Source organism: Bombyx mori, chromosome 1, assembly GCF_030269925.1.
Source record: "Bombyx mori chromosome 1, ASM3026992v2".
Lineage (NCBI taxonomy): Eukaryota > Metazoa > Arthropoda > Insecta > Lepidoptera > Bombycidae > Bombyx > Bombyx mori.
The window spans coordinates 15953871-15975804 of record NC_085107.1 but is presented as its reverse complement, the minus strand read 5'-3'; the positions used below and the strand labels follow the sequence as shown (position 1 = coordinate 15975804).

Sequence of the window (21934 nt, the reverse complement as noted above, 5' to 3'; positions counted from 1 at the left end):
GCATGAAGTACTTAGATACTTATAACTCGATTTCTTGTAGGGATTAAATCCTGTGAACTAATTATAAAATCGACTAGTCGAGCCCGATCACACTGCAGCATCACTAATTGTATGAAAAACATCGATTAGTTAAAACTATTTGCACGTCACTTTTCGTACACTTGTATACTACATAATAAAGCAATAACCTTCCTTGAAGAGTCTATAACGATTATACCAAGATTCATCACGACCGTGTGACTAATGCAGGAGAACATCATTACTATCATTTACCCCTATCACCTGTTGAGTGAAATGTATAAGAGTTACGACCGTCTATTTTACTATCATATAAACTAAAAAGCATGTTCGTTGTTAAGAAATTTGACTTTACATATGACACTTGAAAGGCAAACGTGACTAAGCGACAATAAGTGCTTTGTACATAAATGATAGGCAATAACCATATTCGATGCGCCAAAAAAAATATATTTCTAGGTCTATTAAAATCATTTCAATCCTACAGCTAGATTCGTTAAAATAGATTTTTTTCAGGCATTTCAACTTTAAATTAGTCTACTGTAAAGTTCACGCATTGTCGCTTAGTCACGTTTGCCTTTCAAGCGTCGATATACAGATTCTCCTTTTTTTCTAGCTTTGCAATGATTCTTATGATAAAATTACAACCATAATACATATATATACATAAATAGTCTAACACACTTGTTTTTTTATATGTTTTGTCTTCTTTTTTTGGGTCTTCTGTTTGCTCGGGAGGCTAGAAAGGCTATGTCGCATGCAGCATTTTGTCTGTTACAGGTGCTTCAATCGCGAAACATTTTGCGCGCCAACAAGCTTTTGGGTAGCTTCAAGCTGGACGTAGCCACGGTGTGGAGCCAGACAGGTACCTTTATATTATGATAATAGGTATATTATACTTCGATTCCAAAATACTATCTTGAATTTAATATCAATCAATCAATGTGTCGAGTCTTTTTTCTATATGAGTCACCGGCGTGTATTCTATATCTTTGACATTAATACTGCATGACAGAAATATTTCTCTTACCTATCATCGTACTTTAAATATAATTCCTAACTGATTAAACGTAAAACACAAAAAAGTTAGAAACACAGAACACGTTTAAGATAATAACCCTGCATTGAATTTATACCCACTTTACTATAAACTAAAATGTTTTTTTTTATTTGTTTCTGTAAAATAGATATAGATAAAAGAAAATATTATAATATAAAAGATAATAGATAATAATAATAAATAGATAGATTTGCTGAAATCCATATTACAGAAAATCTATCAGGGTTTCATTGTGAAACACGGCTATTTCTATTTAATTTTCTACAGCAAGTTGGTTGAAAATCTTACGTAGGTATATTTCTCGCCTTCATTACATTTATTGAATTCTTAACGATCAATCTTGTATTTATCAGAGTTGAAATTGTAACCAAATAACGACGTAAGTACGGTTCAACAAAGTGTACTCCTGAATTAACTAGTATTTATAAATAAGTGGGCAAAGGAACATAGTTCAGTACCTTTTTCCTCAATATTTGTCCACGGCTTTTCTATCTCTTTATTTTGTTTAGTCGTCATTGATGAACTTTAGTGTAATTAATAAAACAAAATGACGGCAGTTAATGTTATTTTCCCATATTTGTAAATATTGTAATAATAAAAAGAATATGAATAAAATCAATTTAAACTGACACTAATTTAATACCAATTATGAAATAAAAAATAAAAAACTAAGATATGAACCTCCGCTAAATGTGATTAGTATATAATACAATAGTACAATAAACAGTATAGTGGCTGTGGATCTCATTATTCTATAGCACAAAAATCTGGTCAAAGACATATCCAAGGAAGTAAACTATACGACATTTTAATGCACTTTTATTGTTTATTTAAGTCTACTAAATCTTTATTAGAAAAGTTGTAGGTAAAGTAATAAGATTACAGTTTTAGTGTGAAAAGACTTAGTTAAACTTTATTAGTCGTAAAATAAAAGCAAGATATATTATGTAGGTTGCTATGCCGAAATCTAGGGGATCTTTTGTTTAACACGAAAATCTTTTATTTTTCAAAAAAAAAAAACAACGATTCGTAACATAGCGATATGTCAATTGATGACTGTCATTTATATTTCCTTATTTTAAAATGAAATTAGTGTGCCAGTGTGAATTGACCAAAAAGTACCGATCTTTCCACTTATATAATATACTCGTGTATATACGTGTATTATATAAATAGGCGAAGATAAAACAGTTAAAAACCATTTTATCTTCTAAATCTAGTTCATTATTTTACAAGTAACCTATATGAATAATTTTAGAAAATGCATTAAGCATTATCGCTAAAGCCTTGTTCGGACTAGGCGAGTATTTTAGTCGAGTCCCGATTAATTTAGTGACTAAAGTACTCGCTACTCGGCCGAAAAAATAGAACAAAATGGATTGACTTGACTAAATTATTTACTAACCTACATCGACAAAATTTTTGGTGCTCAGACACATTTAGCTACTAAATTACTCGGTACTCGACTAAAATGCTCGCCTAGTCCGAACAAGGCTTAACACGTTGAACGCCATACTAGAAGCCACATTTAGCCCAATGGACCGCAGCCATAGAGTTACTATTCTAACTGGAGTGCTTACTTCGTTTGACATAAAAACTAAAAATATACTTTATCTCTATGGCTTAAAGTTTATTTTTAAATAGCAAAAGATGTAAGGAAAAACGGTCTGAAAAGAGAATGATTATTAAGTGGTGGTGTCCCTCTCGCACATTTTACAAACAAAAAGCAGTGTTGCTAGCTTAGAGGATTTTCCACAAAATCTCGTGATTTGGACCCCTGTCTTAGTTATCAAAAATAGCTTTTAGTGGTTAGTGGATTTTTTATTAGCTTGGGCGTTGTTGAAAATTATCGAAAAGGTTAAAATCAATCCACTTTACAGGATTTTAAACATTTTATGACAATAATATTTCTAAATACTTATTATTTAAACGATGTGACTTAAACTTAACTAGAAAATGTTGCGACAATTTAGAATTTCCATCAACGTCAAAAATTAAATTAGTTCAAAAGAAACGTACAAAGTCATGGTGAAATTAGTTTCTGATGATGACAATTTATTAAAATAAATTATATAAGAAGTATTGATTATATGATATATATTGATTTTTAATAGAACATCATATATTAATAAAGCTCATTAACAAAAAAAAAAGTTCTATAATCTATATTAATAAGAACTCTGTTTAATGGAAAATTTAATGGTAGGTGCGTAGATTTCTGATGGTTTTCATGTTGAATTTGATGGGAAGCCAGATTAATTGTTGGCATCACCGAAAAAAGCTATGAATAGATTAAAAGAAAAATGGCGTCTATTTACGTTTGTAGTTCGAAGTTAAAAGGGCACCGATACAGCTTGTGGCTTGTTTTTTTTCGAAAATCGTGAAAGTTTCCGTGTAATTATGGTGAACACTTATATTGTAAGTGGTTTTAAGCGAGAATCCTCTCCAGTTTGTGGAATATCCTTCCATATGTCAGATTCATTGATAAATTTTTACTAGTGTGAGCATATATTTTTAAAATGTGAGATATTTTTTCTCATTATAATATTATATAATATAACCAATATTTTGTAAATAGAGATCAAGTACTATGTGTATTGTGTTATGTGTATTGACTTGTCATTTAAGAGTTATTTAATTGTCTACATATAACAAATAAATGAATTTCAGTTCATTTCATTTTATTACCCATTGTGTTTTATTTCTTAAAATGTAACTAGTAGACTTAATATACACGTGTCATGAAAATAGCACAGAAGTAAAAATACAAGCAATTTTAAATCAATTGAAGATGTGAATGTAGGAAAAGAGCACCCGATACGCGCAGACCATGTGTGTTGTGTCACACTCAGTGTGTCAAATATTAATTTGCACGGCCCACTTAGCCACTACATTAAAGTAGGAATTGCGTAATTAAGTTCAACATAATATTTAAGTCGCGGTTGAGTATTCGGACGTTAAACATGAGTTTGAGGAAGTTTAAGTAATAGAACTGAGGTAATGATGTTTGTAACAAAATTCAGTGCTAGATTTTCGACATCGCAGCAATTTCCAAAAAAAACCGTCGAAAAAAGTCACCATGACGACGAAGCAATGCTTAAAATTGAATTTATATAAATAAACTGTTGCAAGCACGTGTTTTGTATTTACATAGGACTACACAGAATTACTTAAGGTAAATTCAAAACTGATGCATGCGTATAATTTTGTCCTATAAATAAATTTTACATGGTCACCACATTAGACAAGGACACCGAGACCAAAAAGTATTCTCTTTCGAGACCGATTTCTCGGCATTAGACAGCACTCCAGTTGTAGGTACTTATTAACTCCATGACCGCAGCTGATAATGACGTTTGCTGTTTGACATCTCGAAATAAACTGCGTTGTACTTTCCGTAAATCGCTTATTATTTTTAAGTTTTTCCCTGAAATTGTTTGCAAACAGACACCACCGTTATTATTTATGATTTATGAACGATTCTCGACTTATTGTTGCAGTCGACGGGTTAGGTATACTATTGAACACAATATGTCGATCGTTGCGTTCAACTTATTAAACAAAGCTTTATATCGGATTAGGAAATTCTTTTAAAATGCACAGAAAGAATTAGATTTGTTTCTGAATATACGAATAAATATCATACAATACTTGTTTTAAATCAGACTATTTACGATTAAAAAAAAACTCTCTTCATCTTTAATAATAAAAATATCAATCACAATATACAAAATACGTTCCAAAAGTTGCTGTTAAAACATACGTATGCGTATAATTAATAAATCCTTCAAAAATTAAACATGGGTCCACTGTATGAGATATTAGGAAATGCTTGGACAGGTGTGTGTTTCTATTATATTCAATTTATGACCGTCCAAATCCCGAAAGGGACGACGGTGTTATTTCGGACGCGACGTATAAGTTACGAACAATGAAATATTTAGACGTATCTATCCTTCGAAAGAAATGTATCAACAAATTGCCATGCGTATTCTGTTACTTTGATAAATTCGTATGAATGCTTACTTATTAGAAAGTTTTATCAACGAACAAACTGTTATGTATTTAAGCATAAATATAAGTAAATAAAAACTTCACGTAAATATTTACAATACAGTACAAAAGTACAATGTGAAACGCTTCAAATTTCGAATTTATTTTTGATTGATTTTTACAAATATGTACATGTATTTTTGTAAAACATGATTACTATTTAATATACCTATACAGACAGAGACAATTCAGTTAATTCGATATTCACCTCTTTTTGTCGACAAATATTCTTTTTTTCTATTTAAAAGCTTTCTACATAAATTTCTTAGAACGTTTAATTGTGATACTGCTTTGAACACAAAAAAAAATATTTTGATGTTCGAAATATGTAAAAAATAGAAATATAATTAATTTTTTTATGAAATGAACATCCCTAAAATTGTGCTCTTTGATTACCACGACAAGTTCGACTTCAAACGACTTTAAGAAGAGTAGTTTCCGGTCGGTTGTCGCATTGCTCGTCTCACGAAAACCTCAGGAAATCGAATAATTATCGTTGCTTTTCAGACTAGATGTTCATTTTATTTAAATAGTTAAGTAAACGAACTCATACTTATCGAAGTTAAGTAATTACCGAAGCCCAACAACCTTCCCCAGTACCCTATATAAATTGTAGTGATCGGTGGATCGCTTTATGATAATGACGTCGAAGACTCAATTATATTTAATAACGACTGTCCCACCTTTCTAATTGGAACGCTTTTTTTCAGAAATATACAGGGCGATGGTACCTACCTATGGACTGACATTTCACTAAAACTCAACATAATAAAATCCCCCATTTGAAGTCGAGACGTATCATTGTCTGGACTCGACAATGCTTATGAGTTCTTGAAGTGTCCTAGTTTCAAACCAATTTATTTTTATGATCGGATCGCGGTCGTCTAAGTGGAGAACTATCGGTACTAAGTAACTATCGATAGTAACTTTGTAGTATTCTTTTACAAGGACAGTCTTAAGTTAAGGATATTAGTTCACTTCGAGCGAGGTCTTATTAAACAAGTCTTGGAACTCCGAAAATAGAATGAACATTATACTTAAATGGATTTTCTTTTTAAAAGTCTTTGTTTCCAAACACACATTAAAATTTGTTGATGATAGGAAAGCTCGTGGATATAAATAAACTAAATAAATAAAATCAGTTAATAAACGGTGCAGAAAATTGTTTTAAGCTGTTTTATTTTGGTCTATTATTTTAAGTTTAGTACTTTTATCTGTTTCGTATTTTTAACAAATACATTAGGGCCATCATGTGGATAAATCGTTTTCTTCGCGAAAAATATAACATTTAATCTAGGCTACTAATAAAAATGAACACATTTGCTCCAGTTTAAATATAATTTTCAACAAACATTGAATGCTGTGTTGAGTTAAAAAAATTATTGGCGAAAGCTTTTCAATATCAAAAATACAAACATTCTCGTTACGTATATCACGTAATGCTACATTTATAATGCTCCGTGTAACGAATAATTACGAACCAAATATAAAAAAGTGACATTCACATAACTCTTTGACAGTCGAAATATAAATAAATGACAATGCCAAATTGAATTACAAAAAGTACGCGAGCCTTCTGTTCGGATTCATATAAAAATGGTATCGAACTAAAACCGCGCTCCATTCAACCTACACCTGTCTTAATCCTCCTCGAAATGGGACTACAGTCTCGAAAGCTCCATTGTCTGTCCTTTTCACTCTCTGCGTAACGAAACGAGCCAAACGTACGGGTACTCATTACTAATGCATGATCCACTTGAGCGAGGCTTAGCCTTGAAATTGTTTTATGGAAGTTTTGTAGATTTAAATCGTGAAACGTATATTTCCCAGAAAAGTAAAGGATTCACAGACAAATCCAGGAAGATGTTCGATAAATCTCAGATTACCGATAATTCTTTTTATTATTTCACCTGATGCAGTCAATAAGGAAGTTATCGGAAAATTGTATTTGACAGGATCGTCAGATCCAGATCGTCATAGTTACATTTGCACAATTCAAATAAATAGAATTGTTAGGATAGATATACTTTTTAATTATACAATAGCTTCATGTTTTGTAACAAGATATTCTTTTGTTTGTTTTCAATTCTTATAAACGGTTGACACATACCTTAAGTGGCAATAGGACGAAATTTCAATTTAAATTCTTCAAAAAGGTATTTATAAATGAATACAGCAATATAAACAGGCACGAAGCTATCAGATGTATCAGACAATCCACAAAATATATTTTTTAGCAATATTTTTATTCAAGTCTTTTAACGTAAATATTCGCAAAAGAGAAATATACTTGTATCACAATAGTTGGGAATTCTATTTCAATAACTACACATCACTAAACTGTAATCCTGTGTTTATGTATCATCAACAACAACTCAGCTAAATACATTGTATTATAAAACTTATGAAATAATTAAATACACATAATATGTATTCATATGCATGATTAATTTGTTTCATCCTCGCACTGTGTGTTCTGCATGATATATCTATCTAATATGTGTTGAATTCTCCACGCTATTTCAGACTCCAGAAAGCACACAGAGATCTGGCTTCGTCCTTTGTTTATGTGATAAGTATATTTTATTGAACCTATCGCTTGGTCATGTCTTTTCATTGTAGAATACCGAATTCAATCGTACTGTGTTTAGGAAAATACAGTTTTAATTTCATTTGTAAATGTATTATTTTCTTTTTTATAATAAAAATATAAACAATTATTATTTAGTCTTTTAGAGATTTTGCAGAATAATCGATCGAAACAACGCTATTATCACTATTTATTCTCCATTATACTCAAAAACGGGAGATTTTAACTGACACATGATTTTTCGTGCAGGAAACCAAAATCTGATAAACTTAAGTAATAGAAGGTGTAAAAAGTGTACAACAAAGAAAGCTTAAAGACACAAAATTTGATTAAAAATTAAATAAACATGAAATAATGGTGCAGTTTTGAAATACCACAACCAGATCGATCAGTGATAAATTTAAAAACAAATAGGCTACAAAAAGTACCCCTAGACATACTCTAATATTATATCTAATCGATTAACTGCTAATTAATGTAATTTACCCAAAAGCTAAATTTGGTTCTTTAATATCATGAATAAATATTCTGTATTGAATTGAAACAAATGACAATATTACAACGCTTCTCTTTTAATTTTCTGCATTTTCCAAATAGCTTGTTATTAATTACCATTTTATGTTTCATTGGTTACAAACACATCGTAGCTGCGTAAAAAATCCCACATGATAACACTAACCACTCAATATTCACGTGAGCACGAGACATGATTAAAATACGTATCCATCACTTACGTTCACATAGATGGCAGCTACGTCATAATATAGACCACTAGTAGATTTTACTATAATATAAAGATATGATATTTAAAGTAGTTTATTATCTTCTAGTATTAATAGTCTCCAATAATTACACTATCGGATCGGTAAGTCACTGTTTCATGTTGGATCGAATTCAACTTTTGTCCCATGCAATTAATGTAATTCGTAGATGACGGCTCACATTTTATACTCTGAAAAAACTTCAAACACCTTGATGTGTCGTCAACTTCGATTGACATTTAATGTCTAAATGCAAAACATCGCTTGCAATATTTCGCTAAGCGAATGCTTTTTATTCATAGAATAGTTAACTATATTGTACTAAACGTTGTGTATTCCGGTCAACGCCTTCGCTTGTGAATATTGTGCTATGTTTCTGCATTGCGAAATAATTATCTATAAACTTTTGGTGTTGTTAATTTAAATATGGTGCACAATACAGAGAACATCTTTTTAGCTTTGATTAATTTGAGTAACATTAACAGTTAGTCAGTACCGTGATATATTTAAGATGTAAGTAGTATGTACCTTTCAATATTTTAAAATCTAGCTAAACAAATCAATATAAGGACGATTCACAGCAATTGCGCTTGCAACACAAGGCATTAAGTATTCTATCGTGATTTTTACGTTTTCATTTTTTCCAGTGTTGTTATTATTTTTTATAATCGCCCGTTGACAACCCAGCGTGAATTTGGCTTTCCTTGACGAGCGATGAGATTGAAGTGTCATTACCGCTGTACCTTCAAACCGAAATTAGTTCTCGGTGGTTACAGGAAAGATGGCGGCTCGCAATCACACCGCTTTCCAATATACAAAACCACTGGGGTGAAAATTAGGAATTTTATAAGCAACAAAGGCTATTTTCATTGAGAACCTCCTATCTTCTCAGAAGTAGACTTCAAATTATCTGTCTATCGTGCTTTAACACATATTCGGTTGAGGATCTTCTATTGTAGGCAGCGACTTGGCTCTGCCCAGGCATTGCAAATACCCATCGGCATTAAGTTCCGTATGCCGGTCTGTCTACAAAGGCAATAAAAAATAACCAGATATTCATCACATACATATACGTATGTTGTGTTAACAAAATCAATATAAGTTGAAAGGGGTTGCGATGATAGACCGCCACTTAACGAAAAGAATATCAAAGCTACAAAGATTTACCCGTATTTGTTCCTTAACTAATATCGCTTTATATGAATTTCAAACATAAATAAAAAATAAACAACAAATTTTCTTTAAGATTAGATGAGGGCTATCGTTTTAATTAAATAAAACATGAACAAGAAATACAGACAAATAAATATTGAAATTTGTTTACGAATAAATATTAGTATTAAATGGAAATTTTTAAACTAGAAATATAATAGATTTCTAGAGCTAGCGGTATTTACTCATTTGACCCACAACCTTGTCAACAGACCGCCAGTTCTATCACAAATGGGCCTTGCTGACTGACCCTGATGATGTAGCCGCCGGGGCTAAGGGCTACCTGAAGTGCGACATTAGTATAATTGGTAAAGGCGACACGATCAAGATCCCACCGAAGAGCGAAAAAGACGAGGATGACATCGAAGCGTGAGTAAAAATATTAGAATCTGTGGATTGTGCAATTCTTTATAGTACGATTATAATTATTTCTGTCGTGATATCATTGTCTTGATTCTTTACGATTTTCCTACATTCCTATGATCCTAAGTTTTTTTTTTTTTAGTCTTCTAGGTAATTTATAATTTTTTTTTATTGCTTAGATGGGTGAGCGAGCTCACAGCCCACCTGGTGTTAAGAGGTTACTGGAGCCCATAGACATCTACAACGTAAATGCGTCATCCACCTTGAGATACAAGTTCTAAAGTCTCAGTATAGTTACAACGGCTGCCCCACCCTTCAGGCCGAATAATAATAATAATAATAATAGAAATAAAGATAACCATTAAACTAATCAGAAACCGAATAATATTTAGGTTCTCGTAATAAGCCAGCAAATTAAATTACAAAAACAAAAATAAACAAATGTAGGGTTTTTTTTTTCAGCACAATTTTTTTTTTTATATTTATTTATTGGTACAGTAAATCTTTTGGGATACAGATGTTACGTACGAATTGTTATAATAATAATGTGAAATACGAACACATTCGTAAGTGATAGCCGTATCAAGTCGCGAAGACAATTTATGATATCATTGTTCCAGAAGACAGCGTGACGTTATTGAAATACCCAAAGTGAATGCTGTATTGACTTGTCTTTAACATGTTCTTATGTTAGACATTTTGACATTGTCTGTTATATGTGTCAACACACTTATGTGCTCATAGTATTTGTAACTCAATTCTATTTCGAGGTAGGACATGTTGTTAATACGCACTATTTGGCTCCCTATTCTGCTAATTTCACACAGAAATTTCCGTTCGAAGTGAAGAATAAATCTGATACTAATATAATTAAGGTTTCCATTTTTGGCAAGATTGACGTTACATATTTTTTTTACATAGATGGATGGATAATTATTACCCGGCCCCCTTTTTTTTATAAATAAATAATAGTCCTCCTGAAATTTTAATAATCGTTTACCGGAGCTGAATGTTGCGCATACTGAAACATGAGATTGATGTCTAGATTACGCCTAAAAACCGGCGTAGCGTTCGCTTACTATGTGTCGAGTAATTGTAACAAAAATAGTCAAGATACTCGTGTCGAACCAAACCCACAAATCCTATACATATTAATAAAATAAAATAAAGCCTTTATAAATTGTAGTGATTTGTTTGTTTTTAAAGGTTTTTTGGAACGAAGTTCTTTACGGCAGGCTTGGAGGGGAATAGGGATTTTGCTGCGCGACTGAACTGAAAAAAATGTGATAGTAAAACCGTAAGAAAAAGATCGTGAAATAAAACCGTTAAATGAGACGTGCGCAGGCGCGACAGTCGTATACACAAGCGAGTAGTGTATAATACCTTTCTCTTTCTCCTTTTTTCTTTTCGTTCTCTCATCCCTTCTCTCTCTATTTTGTAATTATTTATATTTCTATGTAATTTTATGTTGTCAAACAAAAATAAAGATACATATTTTGTTATTTTAATTGATAATTAATTTGAATTACGATATTTTTTTTAATTTTACGTAATTTATTATTTCCTAAAATACTGAATTTCCTAAAAACTTTCCTGTACTTAAATAAAAACCAGCAAAATTTAAGAGAAAAATCAAGAAAACCTACATAAAATTGAGCACGATTTTTTTTTGCAAATTGTGTCGATTCTACATTAGCCGAAGGAACTTCGTTCCTACCTGGTGTCCCACGACACCACATCTTTTTTTTATTTGATATTTCACTGTGGAAGATAAGCTACATGGTTCAAAACAGTTAGGAAAATTTGTATTTTTTATAGAAAATGGAAAATCGCGTAATCTCATAAGTCCAAGCGAGTTCAAAACACTCGTAAACATTATTGTTTAACCGAGAGTACTTCATTTAAAAATTACCTACTTAAAATAAATACCAAGAGTTTGTTCCGAAACTGCTTCGCTTTCCATCTATAAACAAAGATTACAAAACACATTTCTACAGGGAATACTATCTTCTGTATTCAAGTATCAAGGTAAAGATAGTCCCTTGACGACTTGTCTTTGTTCCTTTTATTGTAATGGTTGCTTTTTAAATATACTGTTATATTTTTCTATATAATGATGTCTTCTTAGTCTTAGAATTTTGATTTGAATACGATTTGTAGATAGTGATGTGCAATTTTAGAGCTCAGAGCTATATTACTTGCGCAATCAATAAATTTTGTATATAAAAATTAAAACGAACGCTTATAGTATACAAACGATTCTCAAGTTGACGTGCCTCGTTTTTTTCAATATTTTCCAAATGTTATAAAACTCCGCTTCTACTTCACTTCACTTTGGTTATTGTGATTTCCGTAATGGCTCAGAAGCCTAACAATACTATCAAGAATGTTATTTGAGAAGTGCATCTATGAGAAATCTAATGCATTTTTTTTTATTTCAAGATACATTCGCAAGAGTCCGTTAAGTTTGTAAATCAAAACTTAGGTACTTTCCGTGAAATCAATTTAATGAATTTCAGTGCATTCCTTGTCGAGCAGAACCGTAGTAAGACTTGGACGAAGCTCATAAATTAAGTATTTGTATAATGCAAATATCTTGCAAGGATATTTGGATGGCATTCATGGAAAGAAAGGAATAAAAAAAAAAGTGTTTTCAAATCTTTTACTTATATTTTTTCTTTTTTGTTTTAAATTACTTGTTCCATAATTTTGCTACTAAAACGGATTATAAAGTATGATATTAAACACGAAATAATAGTTATTCTATAATAGAGATCAATTATTATGAATACCGAGTACAGCTCTGTAGCTGCTCCAAGATTCCGCCTCTTGGGAAGCGCTTCGGAAAAACAATTTCACGATATTCGTAGTCACATTATGTCTGTCCACATGTATTATTCATTTATTGTAATATTTATGCGGCGGTTACTCGTACGTTGGTTGAGATTTCGAAACTGTAACATTAAACAATATGAAAAAGTAAACGAAAATCTTAGACCGTTTCTATTTTACTGTAGCGGCCCGCTCCGGCTCCGCTCGGGTCTTTAACAAAAATTTCAACGATTTTTGACTTCGTTTTATTTTTTTTAAATAAAAGAACACTTATTGTGGCATAGCTATATTAGCAAGACATATGCTGTCGCGACATTTTTTGTAAATAATAATGTGTTCTATAAAGTCGTAGTACATTATTTTATGCTATCATCAATAGTTTTTGCAGGTCACGCGATGTAAAGAATATTTTAGGTAATTTTTTTACACCTTGGGTTACATTATTGGAGCTTTAGTAAGGAGACCTAATTTTTTTAAAAAAAATATAGCCTATGTCACTCAGGAATAATGTAGCTTCCAAACAGTGAAATAATTTTACAAATCGGTTCAGTAGTTTCGGAGCCTATTCAATACAAACAAACAAACAAACAAATATTTCCTCTTTATAATATTAATAATTAATATAGATGAAATATTTTCATGTTTAGTTTTTTTTGTTCTATTTCGAGGGCATTTCATAAAACATACTTAATTAATGATTTAAAACCGTCTCGCTCTTAACAAACGTATGACTGTTTCCCGGAATAATTATACAGAGCTACGGTATTTACCCACCATCAGTGGCCAGGATACTTGAAAGAGACACCTCCTCACGATACGCTCCTTGATAAGAACCACCAATTCCTGCACCAAACCCATAAATTGTCTTGACAGCGGAATCTTCTTACAGTATTGGTAGAAGCTAAATACAAACCTACAGAACAATGATAGTTGAATCGATTTATATCCCAATTCGTGCCACATAGCGGTAGTTTAGTGAGCAATGTCTAAATGTCTTATATAGCTGCTATAATTTATACAACAGTGTGTTTGATGCTTCGTAATATCACGGCTCGAAGGAACTACAGCTACAGCAGTACTACTAGTTTTTTATCAACCAGAGAATGTAGACAAACAATGCTTTTTTTCCCGCGAAAATGTAACTTGAGTTACGTTCTGTCTAAACAGCAAAATTAAATATAACGTGGATGAAATCGCAAAGCACATGTATAGCCTGTATGTGTATAGATCTCAGAAATCCAAGAACAATGATTTCTTGCCAAAACAGATGGTAATTAGGTTGACTGGTAGAGAATGCCTAAGGCATTAAGTCCGCCAATGTAAATTTTACTTGAAGTGTAATAAATAAATAATTATTACATGAAACGCGAATACATGTGATGTGTCTTCAAAACGTGAAGCCTCAGTGAGCCCGACGACCGAAAGCCCGACACAAGGGCACAGGCATCACAGCCGAGGTGTATTAGAATTCAGGTTTTCTAGGAACAGTAGTACGCATCAAAGTGAAGAGATACTCTCATTTCAATTTTCGTATCTAATTGTATAAAATTTCTTGCTCAGCAATTTGCTGCTACCCGACGGCGTGCCAATTGAGCGTCAACGAGCTAAGTTTATCGTCAAAGTGTACAAGGCCGAAGGACTTCCGAAGATGAACTACTCTATAATATCGAATGTGAAACGAGCCTTCACTGGAGAGAGCACGGAATTAGTCGATCCGTACGTCCAAGTCAGCTTCGCTGGAATGACAGTAAGTGACCCAGCAAATACTATCACTGTTAAATGTTACTAGTGGTCCTTCTGTAGTCGAAATTCGACTATAATTAGTTGAAATTATAAGTTTGAACATTATTATGCTTCTATTTTCAAAGACTATTATACTCACAGATTTCGCCAAGACTACATACACACTATAGACAAATGATGTTAAAGACAAACAATATTAATCTTTTGTCAATTTGACCACAGACTTTCGACAGTGACAAAAGTTTGACAACAAACACTGAGTATATGTGTGTGTATATAATGTGTTTACTCAAATACATAGTAGTGTGTGTAATGTTTTCGTTATATAATTAATGATTTTTTTAGGCATAATTTAAAAAAATATTAACATTCTGCACTTCTTCTCTATATTCTCTATAAGTGTGAAAAATTTCATACTCCTCCGTCCGCGCAATTTTCGTAAAAAAGAGTACAAAGTTTCTGCTTCCCGTATTAATATATAAATAAATAAATAAATATTTACTAACAGTCACGCCACATTAACTGGTCCCGTGATAAGTTCGTAAAGAACTTGTGTTACAGGTATCAGATAACGGAAATAAATATAAGATTTTTATTATACACATACACATATTTAATATACATCCGTAACCCTGGAAAAGACATTTATATTTATCATACAAATATCTTCCCTTGGCGGGATTCGAACCCGCGAGCCCCTTGTGTAGTGACCATGTCACTTACCACTACACCAGACAGCCGTTAAATAGATATAGATTTATAGACCCGAACAAATAAAAATGCTAATGATATTTACTAGGGTCTTTAGAAAAAAAATTCATATTCTACAATGTCTTATTGAAAACACGTCACGTGTTGTTTATGAGACTTCAGAAATAATGAAAACAATGTGTAAGGGATGTACCATTGTCTCGAATCTCGAACCTGTGATATTTTGGGAGTTACAAATTATTATCCATTAGCGACCCGCCCTCGCTTCGCTTAAATGGGTGTTATTATACTTATAAACCTTCCTCTTCAATCACGCTATCTATTAAAAAAACCGCATCAAAATCCGTTGCGTAGTTTTCAAGATTTAAGCGTACATAGGGATATAGGGACAGAGAAAGCGACTTTGTTTTATACTATGTAGTGATTCGCTACCACGAATTTGATAATATTTGATTTCCATGTTTATTGAACAGCTGTTTTTACAAAACCTTTATTATAGGTTGATGTTATTATAGGTAAGGTTATTATAGGTAAATGAAAATTTCCTATATTCATTGTCATAAGTGAAGAATTTCGTGTAAATCTGTTAATGTAAAAATTCGCTTTATAAATATTTAATTCAGAACACTGATAAATAGTTCATAGCACAAAATTTCTTGCTATTCACAATAAATAAATCTCTATCAATACTCCTCCTCCGTGCGTCGTATTCCTCAGTTCTGAGGGTCGTGACCTTTACTGAGCACTTTTGTTAGGACTATGTTCCTCCATTCACTCCTGTCCTCCGCGCAGTGGATAGCGACATTGATGCTGGATTCCAAAGTCGTCTTAATCTGATCGAACCAGCGTATGGGACTACGCCCCCTAGGCCTCTTTCTTTCCACTTTGCTATTGATGAACGAGTATTTCGAAATTGTCACCCTTTTTCCTAAATCTCTATGAATAGTGACGATTTTTACAACACATTATTAATGCAGTACCACACTAACTCATTACGCTAACACTAAACTACCGAATATTCAAAAACAGGGGAGCACATCAGTTAAGAAGAACTGCTACGCTCCAGTGTGGAACGAGCAGATAATATTTACGGAGATGTTCCCACCGCTCTGTCAACGTATCAAGGTCCAGCTTCGGGATAATGCTCCGGTCCATCCTAACATTATCGGCACGCACTTCATTGACCTCAAGACAATCTCCAATGACGGAGAACGCGGTAAACTATTTGAAATTCTACTAGGTATAATTCACATTCGATATGTCATTACGTTCACTTACCACTAAATACTAATAAGAATATTCTTCATTCGCGAAGCAGTTGCTTTTGAGTTGTTAGGTCTCCTTCGGAGGCGCTCGGGCAGCTGTTAGCAAATCCCACCCCTCCTGGCTGAGCCCTTGCTCGCCCACCTGTCCTGTTGAAACTGGAAAGGTCTCCGGGCCACCACTAATCATTTAATCATAAAAAAAGAATATTCTGTGTACGGTCCAAATGACTAATTTAAATAATGACGACTAGCTGACCAGGCAGACTTCGTAGTGCCTCAATCGATAAATAAAATACCTAAACTTTTGTATAAAATAAACTTAAAACAAAAAAAAGGAATCCGTCCAACGGGGGAGACATCAAAGGGAAAACAAAATTGTTATTTTTATTTAATTCCGAGCATTTTAACATTTATCTACCTTTTAAACCTTTTCTGGACTTCCACAAATAATTCAAGACCAAAATTAGCTAAATCGGTCCAGCCTTTCTTGAGTTTTAGCGAGGCTAACGAACAGCACGTCATTTTTATATATAGATAGATGGCTGACCTAAGTTCTGAATTATCTTAAAACATTTGTTAAAATTCAAATGTTTAGCAGGGTTTTTGCCAACGTTTGGTCCAGCCTACGTATACATGTACGGCTCAACTCGAGACTACAGTATTATTGACCAGCACGCGAACCTTAACATGGGAATGGGTGAAGGCGTTGCCTACCGCGCCAGGTCAGTGGAGATTTTTTTATTTTCTAACCCTTTGACTGCCATGTAGGCCCTACGCGGCGCACTGAAGTAATAATGTCGATTTCTGTAATTAAGGCGCCGGAATATCTAGTGAAGTCTGGGAAAGACGTATCCGAAGATACCGAGAATAAATCTATTTCTATACTATTTTTAAGAAACCTAAAAGACTAAAACATACATTAACAAACAAAAGGCGGCAAGTTAGTCAATTCAGGCGCCTTAGTAACATAAATCGATTTGAATGAATGAGATTACTTCAGTGTAAATGTTCTCTATTTTGTTAGCCTAAGCAGGTTGATAAGTTCACAGCTCGTAAAAACAATACGACTTTCAATGTATTGTGAAGTCGAAGTTCCAATAGCATTGGAATAAAGCAAACGCCCTTCAGACTTCAAGGCTTTATTGGTTCGTGAAGAAATATACAAGATAGTGATTTCACCGTTCATGAGCTCACAGCACGCTAGTATGTCGGTACTCAAGATAAGATTGAGCTAAGTAGAAAATAAGGCGGCGCTATTATTACGGTTCAGTATAAAGCACTATTAGTTTAATAATTATTAGGCTGAGACAAATACGGGCTTCATTTATAGTATGGGCAAGTAGGTTATCATCGAAAAAAACCTTAAATAAATTGAATTCTTTTATTAAGGTTTACTTTACTAGAACCTCCAAATAAGCTACAATACCGTTTAGGTCAGTAACATTTTTATATATTATCATTACGTTTTAAGGATTCTTCTCTCCATCCGCACGGAGATCGCGGAGAGCATTGAATGTCCAACAACTGAGGTCGAAATAGAATCTATTCCACCAGTCATTGAGTCCAGTTTCGAAAAGAACGCGGAGTTCTTCTTGTTTTCGACAATTTTCGACGCCAACATGATCGATAAGCGTCTGGTGGATAAGGCATTGCAGTTTGAACTGAGCATCGGTAATTCTGGGAACAGCCTGGATGGTCACAACGAATCTGTACGGCGCCCACAGGATGTAGACCTCGAAGAGAACGGTGAGCTATTAAAATACGCCTGAAACATTAACCTATGGTTTTTTATATTGACACGTTACGTAGAGAAATCCTCATTCTTTGCTTCAAATGGTATTGGATTTCAATTCATATTTTTTGACTCCGTCCACTAAAATTGAAACATAGAAACGTTCAAAAATAAAAATGAATTATTGACGAACTATTGACGACGTAACATATGTTCCCTTTTGTCTCATAGAGGACATTAGTGTGGACACCGGATATTGGCAAAGCTTAACGCATCCCACAAAAGCAACATCGACTGACAAGACTTATTATTATATTCCGTATTGGGATCACAAGCAATGCATGCACGTTCGCAGTATTTGGCCTGACCATCGCCGCAGAATGTACAACTCCAACTTGATCGCCAATATTGTCGAAAAATTCGTAAGTAAACACAACACACAGATGCTTTAATTCTTTTGTGTTACTTTTGTAAGGTGTGATGTGAACCCGCTTAGGTAAGTAGCACTAGTCTGTTTGTATCTGCTCAAATAAGTCACTTGGCAGCTCTAGTATACAATATAAAGTCACTTCGAATTTATGTATTACACGTTGTGATGTTCAAGGATTCCGATTACTTTTTAACACCAGGTAGGCCATGACTACTGATCTACTGATCTAGAACAATAAAATAACATATGATTATAGTGCACGTGCTAAACGACAATGCTTTTTTTTTAATTTCCAATCTTTTATTTATATTTCTTTCATAGCGACCCTTTCAAATTAATACTTAAATTTGGAAATTCATTTCCCTGTTCCATTTCTGGAATGATTACAAGACACGCTGCACCAAATACTCAGGTTAGATTATTGCTGTTTAAACGTCAGGAACTTTTTTCTTACTTAATACCAGTCGCATAAAGGAGGATTCAATCGATGAAGCTTTTTAGACTAATCTAAATAAGAGTTCCGTTACTACTTGCAGGAGGAGGGGCTGAATGATGCCCAAGCGACAATTGAATCGGAAGTTAATCCAGGCAGCAACAGTATTCTGGCTTTGAAATCTGCTCTTGAAACAGTCAGCAGTGCCTGCGCTGCTTATGTACGCCACATGACCAACGCCCCACCAATCGGAAATACTAAGCTTGATCGTGAACGACAGAAAATGTGCTTATATGAAATTGTGAGTTAATTTACATAAATAGTGTTTGTGAAAAAATAACAACAGAACTCATCTATAAATAGGGTCCATGGTCGTCCATTTTATTAGTCGGGTTCAAACTAACGAATCAAAATAAGATCAGAGAAATTCTAATAACCAACATTTTTGCTTTGACAATTTATTTACAGGGTCACCTAAGTAGCCTTACTAAGGGACTGAGGGCTTTAATCACAAAGCATTCGATTAAAGATCGCTTGCGTACTGCTCATGCTTATCTAAATAAGTTAAAATCTTTGTGCGAGGATGTAAGTACTCCATCCTACAAATTGTTGCTTAGTTGGGAGAGTTAAACTTAGTACATTGATTTCAATGTTATAAATTTTGATCTGACAGGCACAGCATGCAATGCCCGATATCTTTATTTGGCTTATTAGCAACGGAAAACGTTTGGCATACCAAAGAATTCCAGCTCGGTATCTAATTTACTCTGACGTACCAGAAGAGTGTGGTAAATACTGTGGAAAAATGCAAACTCTGTTCATGAAGGTAACTTTTTATCTTTAAATACGTTTATACAACTTCTTTTTTGATAAACAGAATAAAACATCTGTTTTTTATTTTAAGTGGCCTGGAAAGAAAGCGACCACGCCAAGCGGCTGGGCTATTCCAGCAAAAATCAGCGTCTACCTGTGGCTTGGCGTCGTTCAGGACAAGAAACATTTTATTGACGGTCTACCGAAAGGCTATGATCCCAGTAGCGAGCTAAGAAACGCTGACAAAATACGATCTAATCCGCCGACCAACATATTTTATATGGAAAAACACGTAAGCCTTAATTTAGATACGGTAAAGAGAAAGTTATATTTAATGTGATGTCCCAATTTATTGTTTAATTATCTATTTCAGAATTTCCAAATGAGAGCATATATTTACCAAGCTCGTTCTCTGATTGCTTCTGACTCGTCCGGACTATCGGATCCGTTTGCTCGAGTAGTTATTGGTGACTGTACTACCACCACCCAAGTAATAGATGAAACTTTAAGTCCAACATGGGATGAGTTGCTCGTTTTCGATGATGTACTTCTCTTCAGCACAATGGAACAAATCAAATCTGATCCGCCAACGATCGTAATAGAAATATTTGACCAAGACAAAGTTGGAAAATCCGAATTTATCGGTCGCACTCTTGCAAAACCGAATGTGAAGTCTTTCGAAGAAACCTGTGACAAATCACAGAAGCTCCCTTCACTGGAGTGGTACGAAATCACTAGAGGCGATGACAGAGCTGGTGAATTATTAGCAACCTTCGAACTTCTTGAAATACCACCAAAAAAGGACGCTTCTGTACTCCCCAACCTGCCGACTCCGCGAGAAGGAAATGGAAAGCTACCAATTGATGTCAACAAAGGTCCTATTCTACCAGTCCCGCGTGGTATAAGACCTACATTATCTAAATATCGCATTGAAGTACTATTTTGGGGCCTGCGTGATTTAAAACGCGTCCATCTACTAACTGTCGATAAGCCCCGAGTCGATATTGAATGTGCTGGTCATATTATATATTCAACGGTGATACAAAATGCAAAACGAAATCCCAATTTCACGAATCCTATTAAATATGTGGATGTTGAACTTCCTGATCAAGATTTATATCGACCTCCATTAACCATTCGAGTGGTGGACTGTCGAAGTTTTGGTAGAACAACTTTGGTAGGAACATATACTTTAAACTCCATCCACAAATATCTTTACACTCCAATGAGCAAAAAAGAACGAGATATAGAAGAGAGGAAAAAGTCAATAATTCCATTGCAAAATGTAGACCTACGCGCCAATTGTATCATTCAAGATGACGCAATAACAATCGAAAATGATGGGTTCAAGGAAAATTGCCCTCTAATTTCCCGTGATTCACGATTTGCGGGACCGCCGAGCTCTGGGAAGCAGCCATTGCGTATAAGGTTTACAAGAAACGAACCCGTGAGGAAGAGGAAGCCGAGCACCGACTCTATCATGGGCGATGCTGAGCGCAGCAAAGATTGGTGGACTAAATACTTCGCTTCTATTGAATATATGATCGAGGACGAAAAAGAAGCAAAGAAAGAAAGACAATTCCCACAGACTCAGAAACTAGAGATGATTGGCGAAGCCCGCTCTCCTGATATTACACATTCCCCAAGATCAGTTAGTGAACGCGATCGAGATCGCCCGAAAGGCCGCCGTCGGGCTTCTATAACTGTTAAAATCAGCCCAAGCATGACGAAGAGCAACGAGATACCACGCACAGCCTTGGCAAAGGTAAAATAAGTAAAGGTACTAGGGCTTATTGCATACCCGCGTTGGTAGGTATTACTATCCTATTTCTGCAGTATAACAAGAATGAGACACTTGATACACAATACAGTTATTCGATATATTCTTAATTCAAGGTAGCGCATTAGCTCTTTCATC

General features: G+C 33.9%; 1 protein-coding gene across 4 annotated transcripts in view; it reads left to right on the top strand.

The window, feature by feature from the left end:
* LOC101743144 (otoferlin) overlaps positions 1-21934 on the top strand; it is a 33436-nt gene that overhangs the window by 3816 nt on the left and 7686 nt on the right. For 2 of the 4 annotated variants that reach the window (XM_062670290.1, XM_062670285.1), the window contains exons 2-13: positions 799-883; positions 9907-10063; positions 14450-14636; positions 16373-16559; positions 17204-17330; positions 18080-18354; positions 18572-18762; positions 19307-19504; positions 19672-19788; positions 19877-20029; positions 20108-20308; positions 20390-21781. In XM_062670290.1, coding sequence (XP_062526274.1) covers positions 14538-14636; positions 16373-16559; positions 17204-17330; positions 18080-18354; positions 18572-18762; positions 19307-19504; positions 19672-19788; positions 19877-20029; positions 20108-20308; positions 20390-21781 — 2940 coding nt within the window. In that variant the 5' untranslated portion in view covers positions 799-883; positions 9907-10063; positions 14450-14537. The remainder of the gene's footprint in view (positions 1-798; positions 884-9906; positions 10064-14449; positions 14637-16372; positions 16560-17203; positions 17331-18079; positions 18355-18571; positions 18763-19306; positions 19505-19671; positions 19789-19876; positions 20030-20107; positions 20309-20389; positions 21782-21934) is intronic. The other 2 variants (XM_062670287.1, XM_062670288.1) reach the window with 2 other exon arrangements.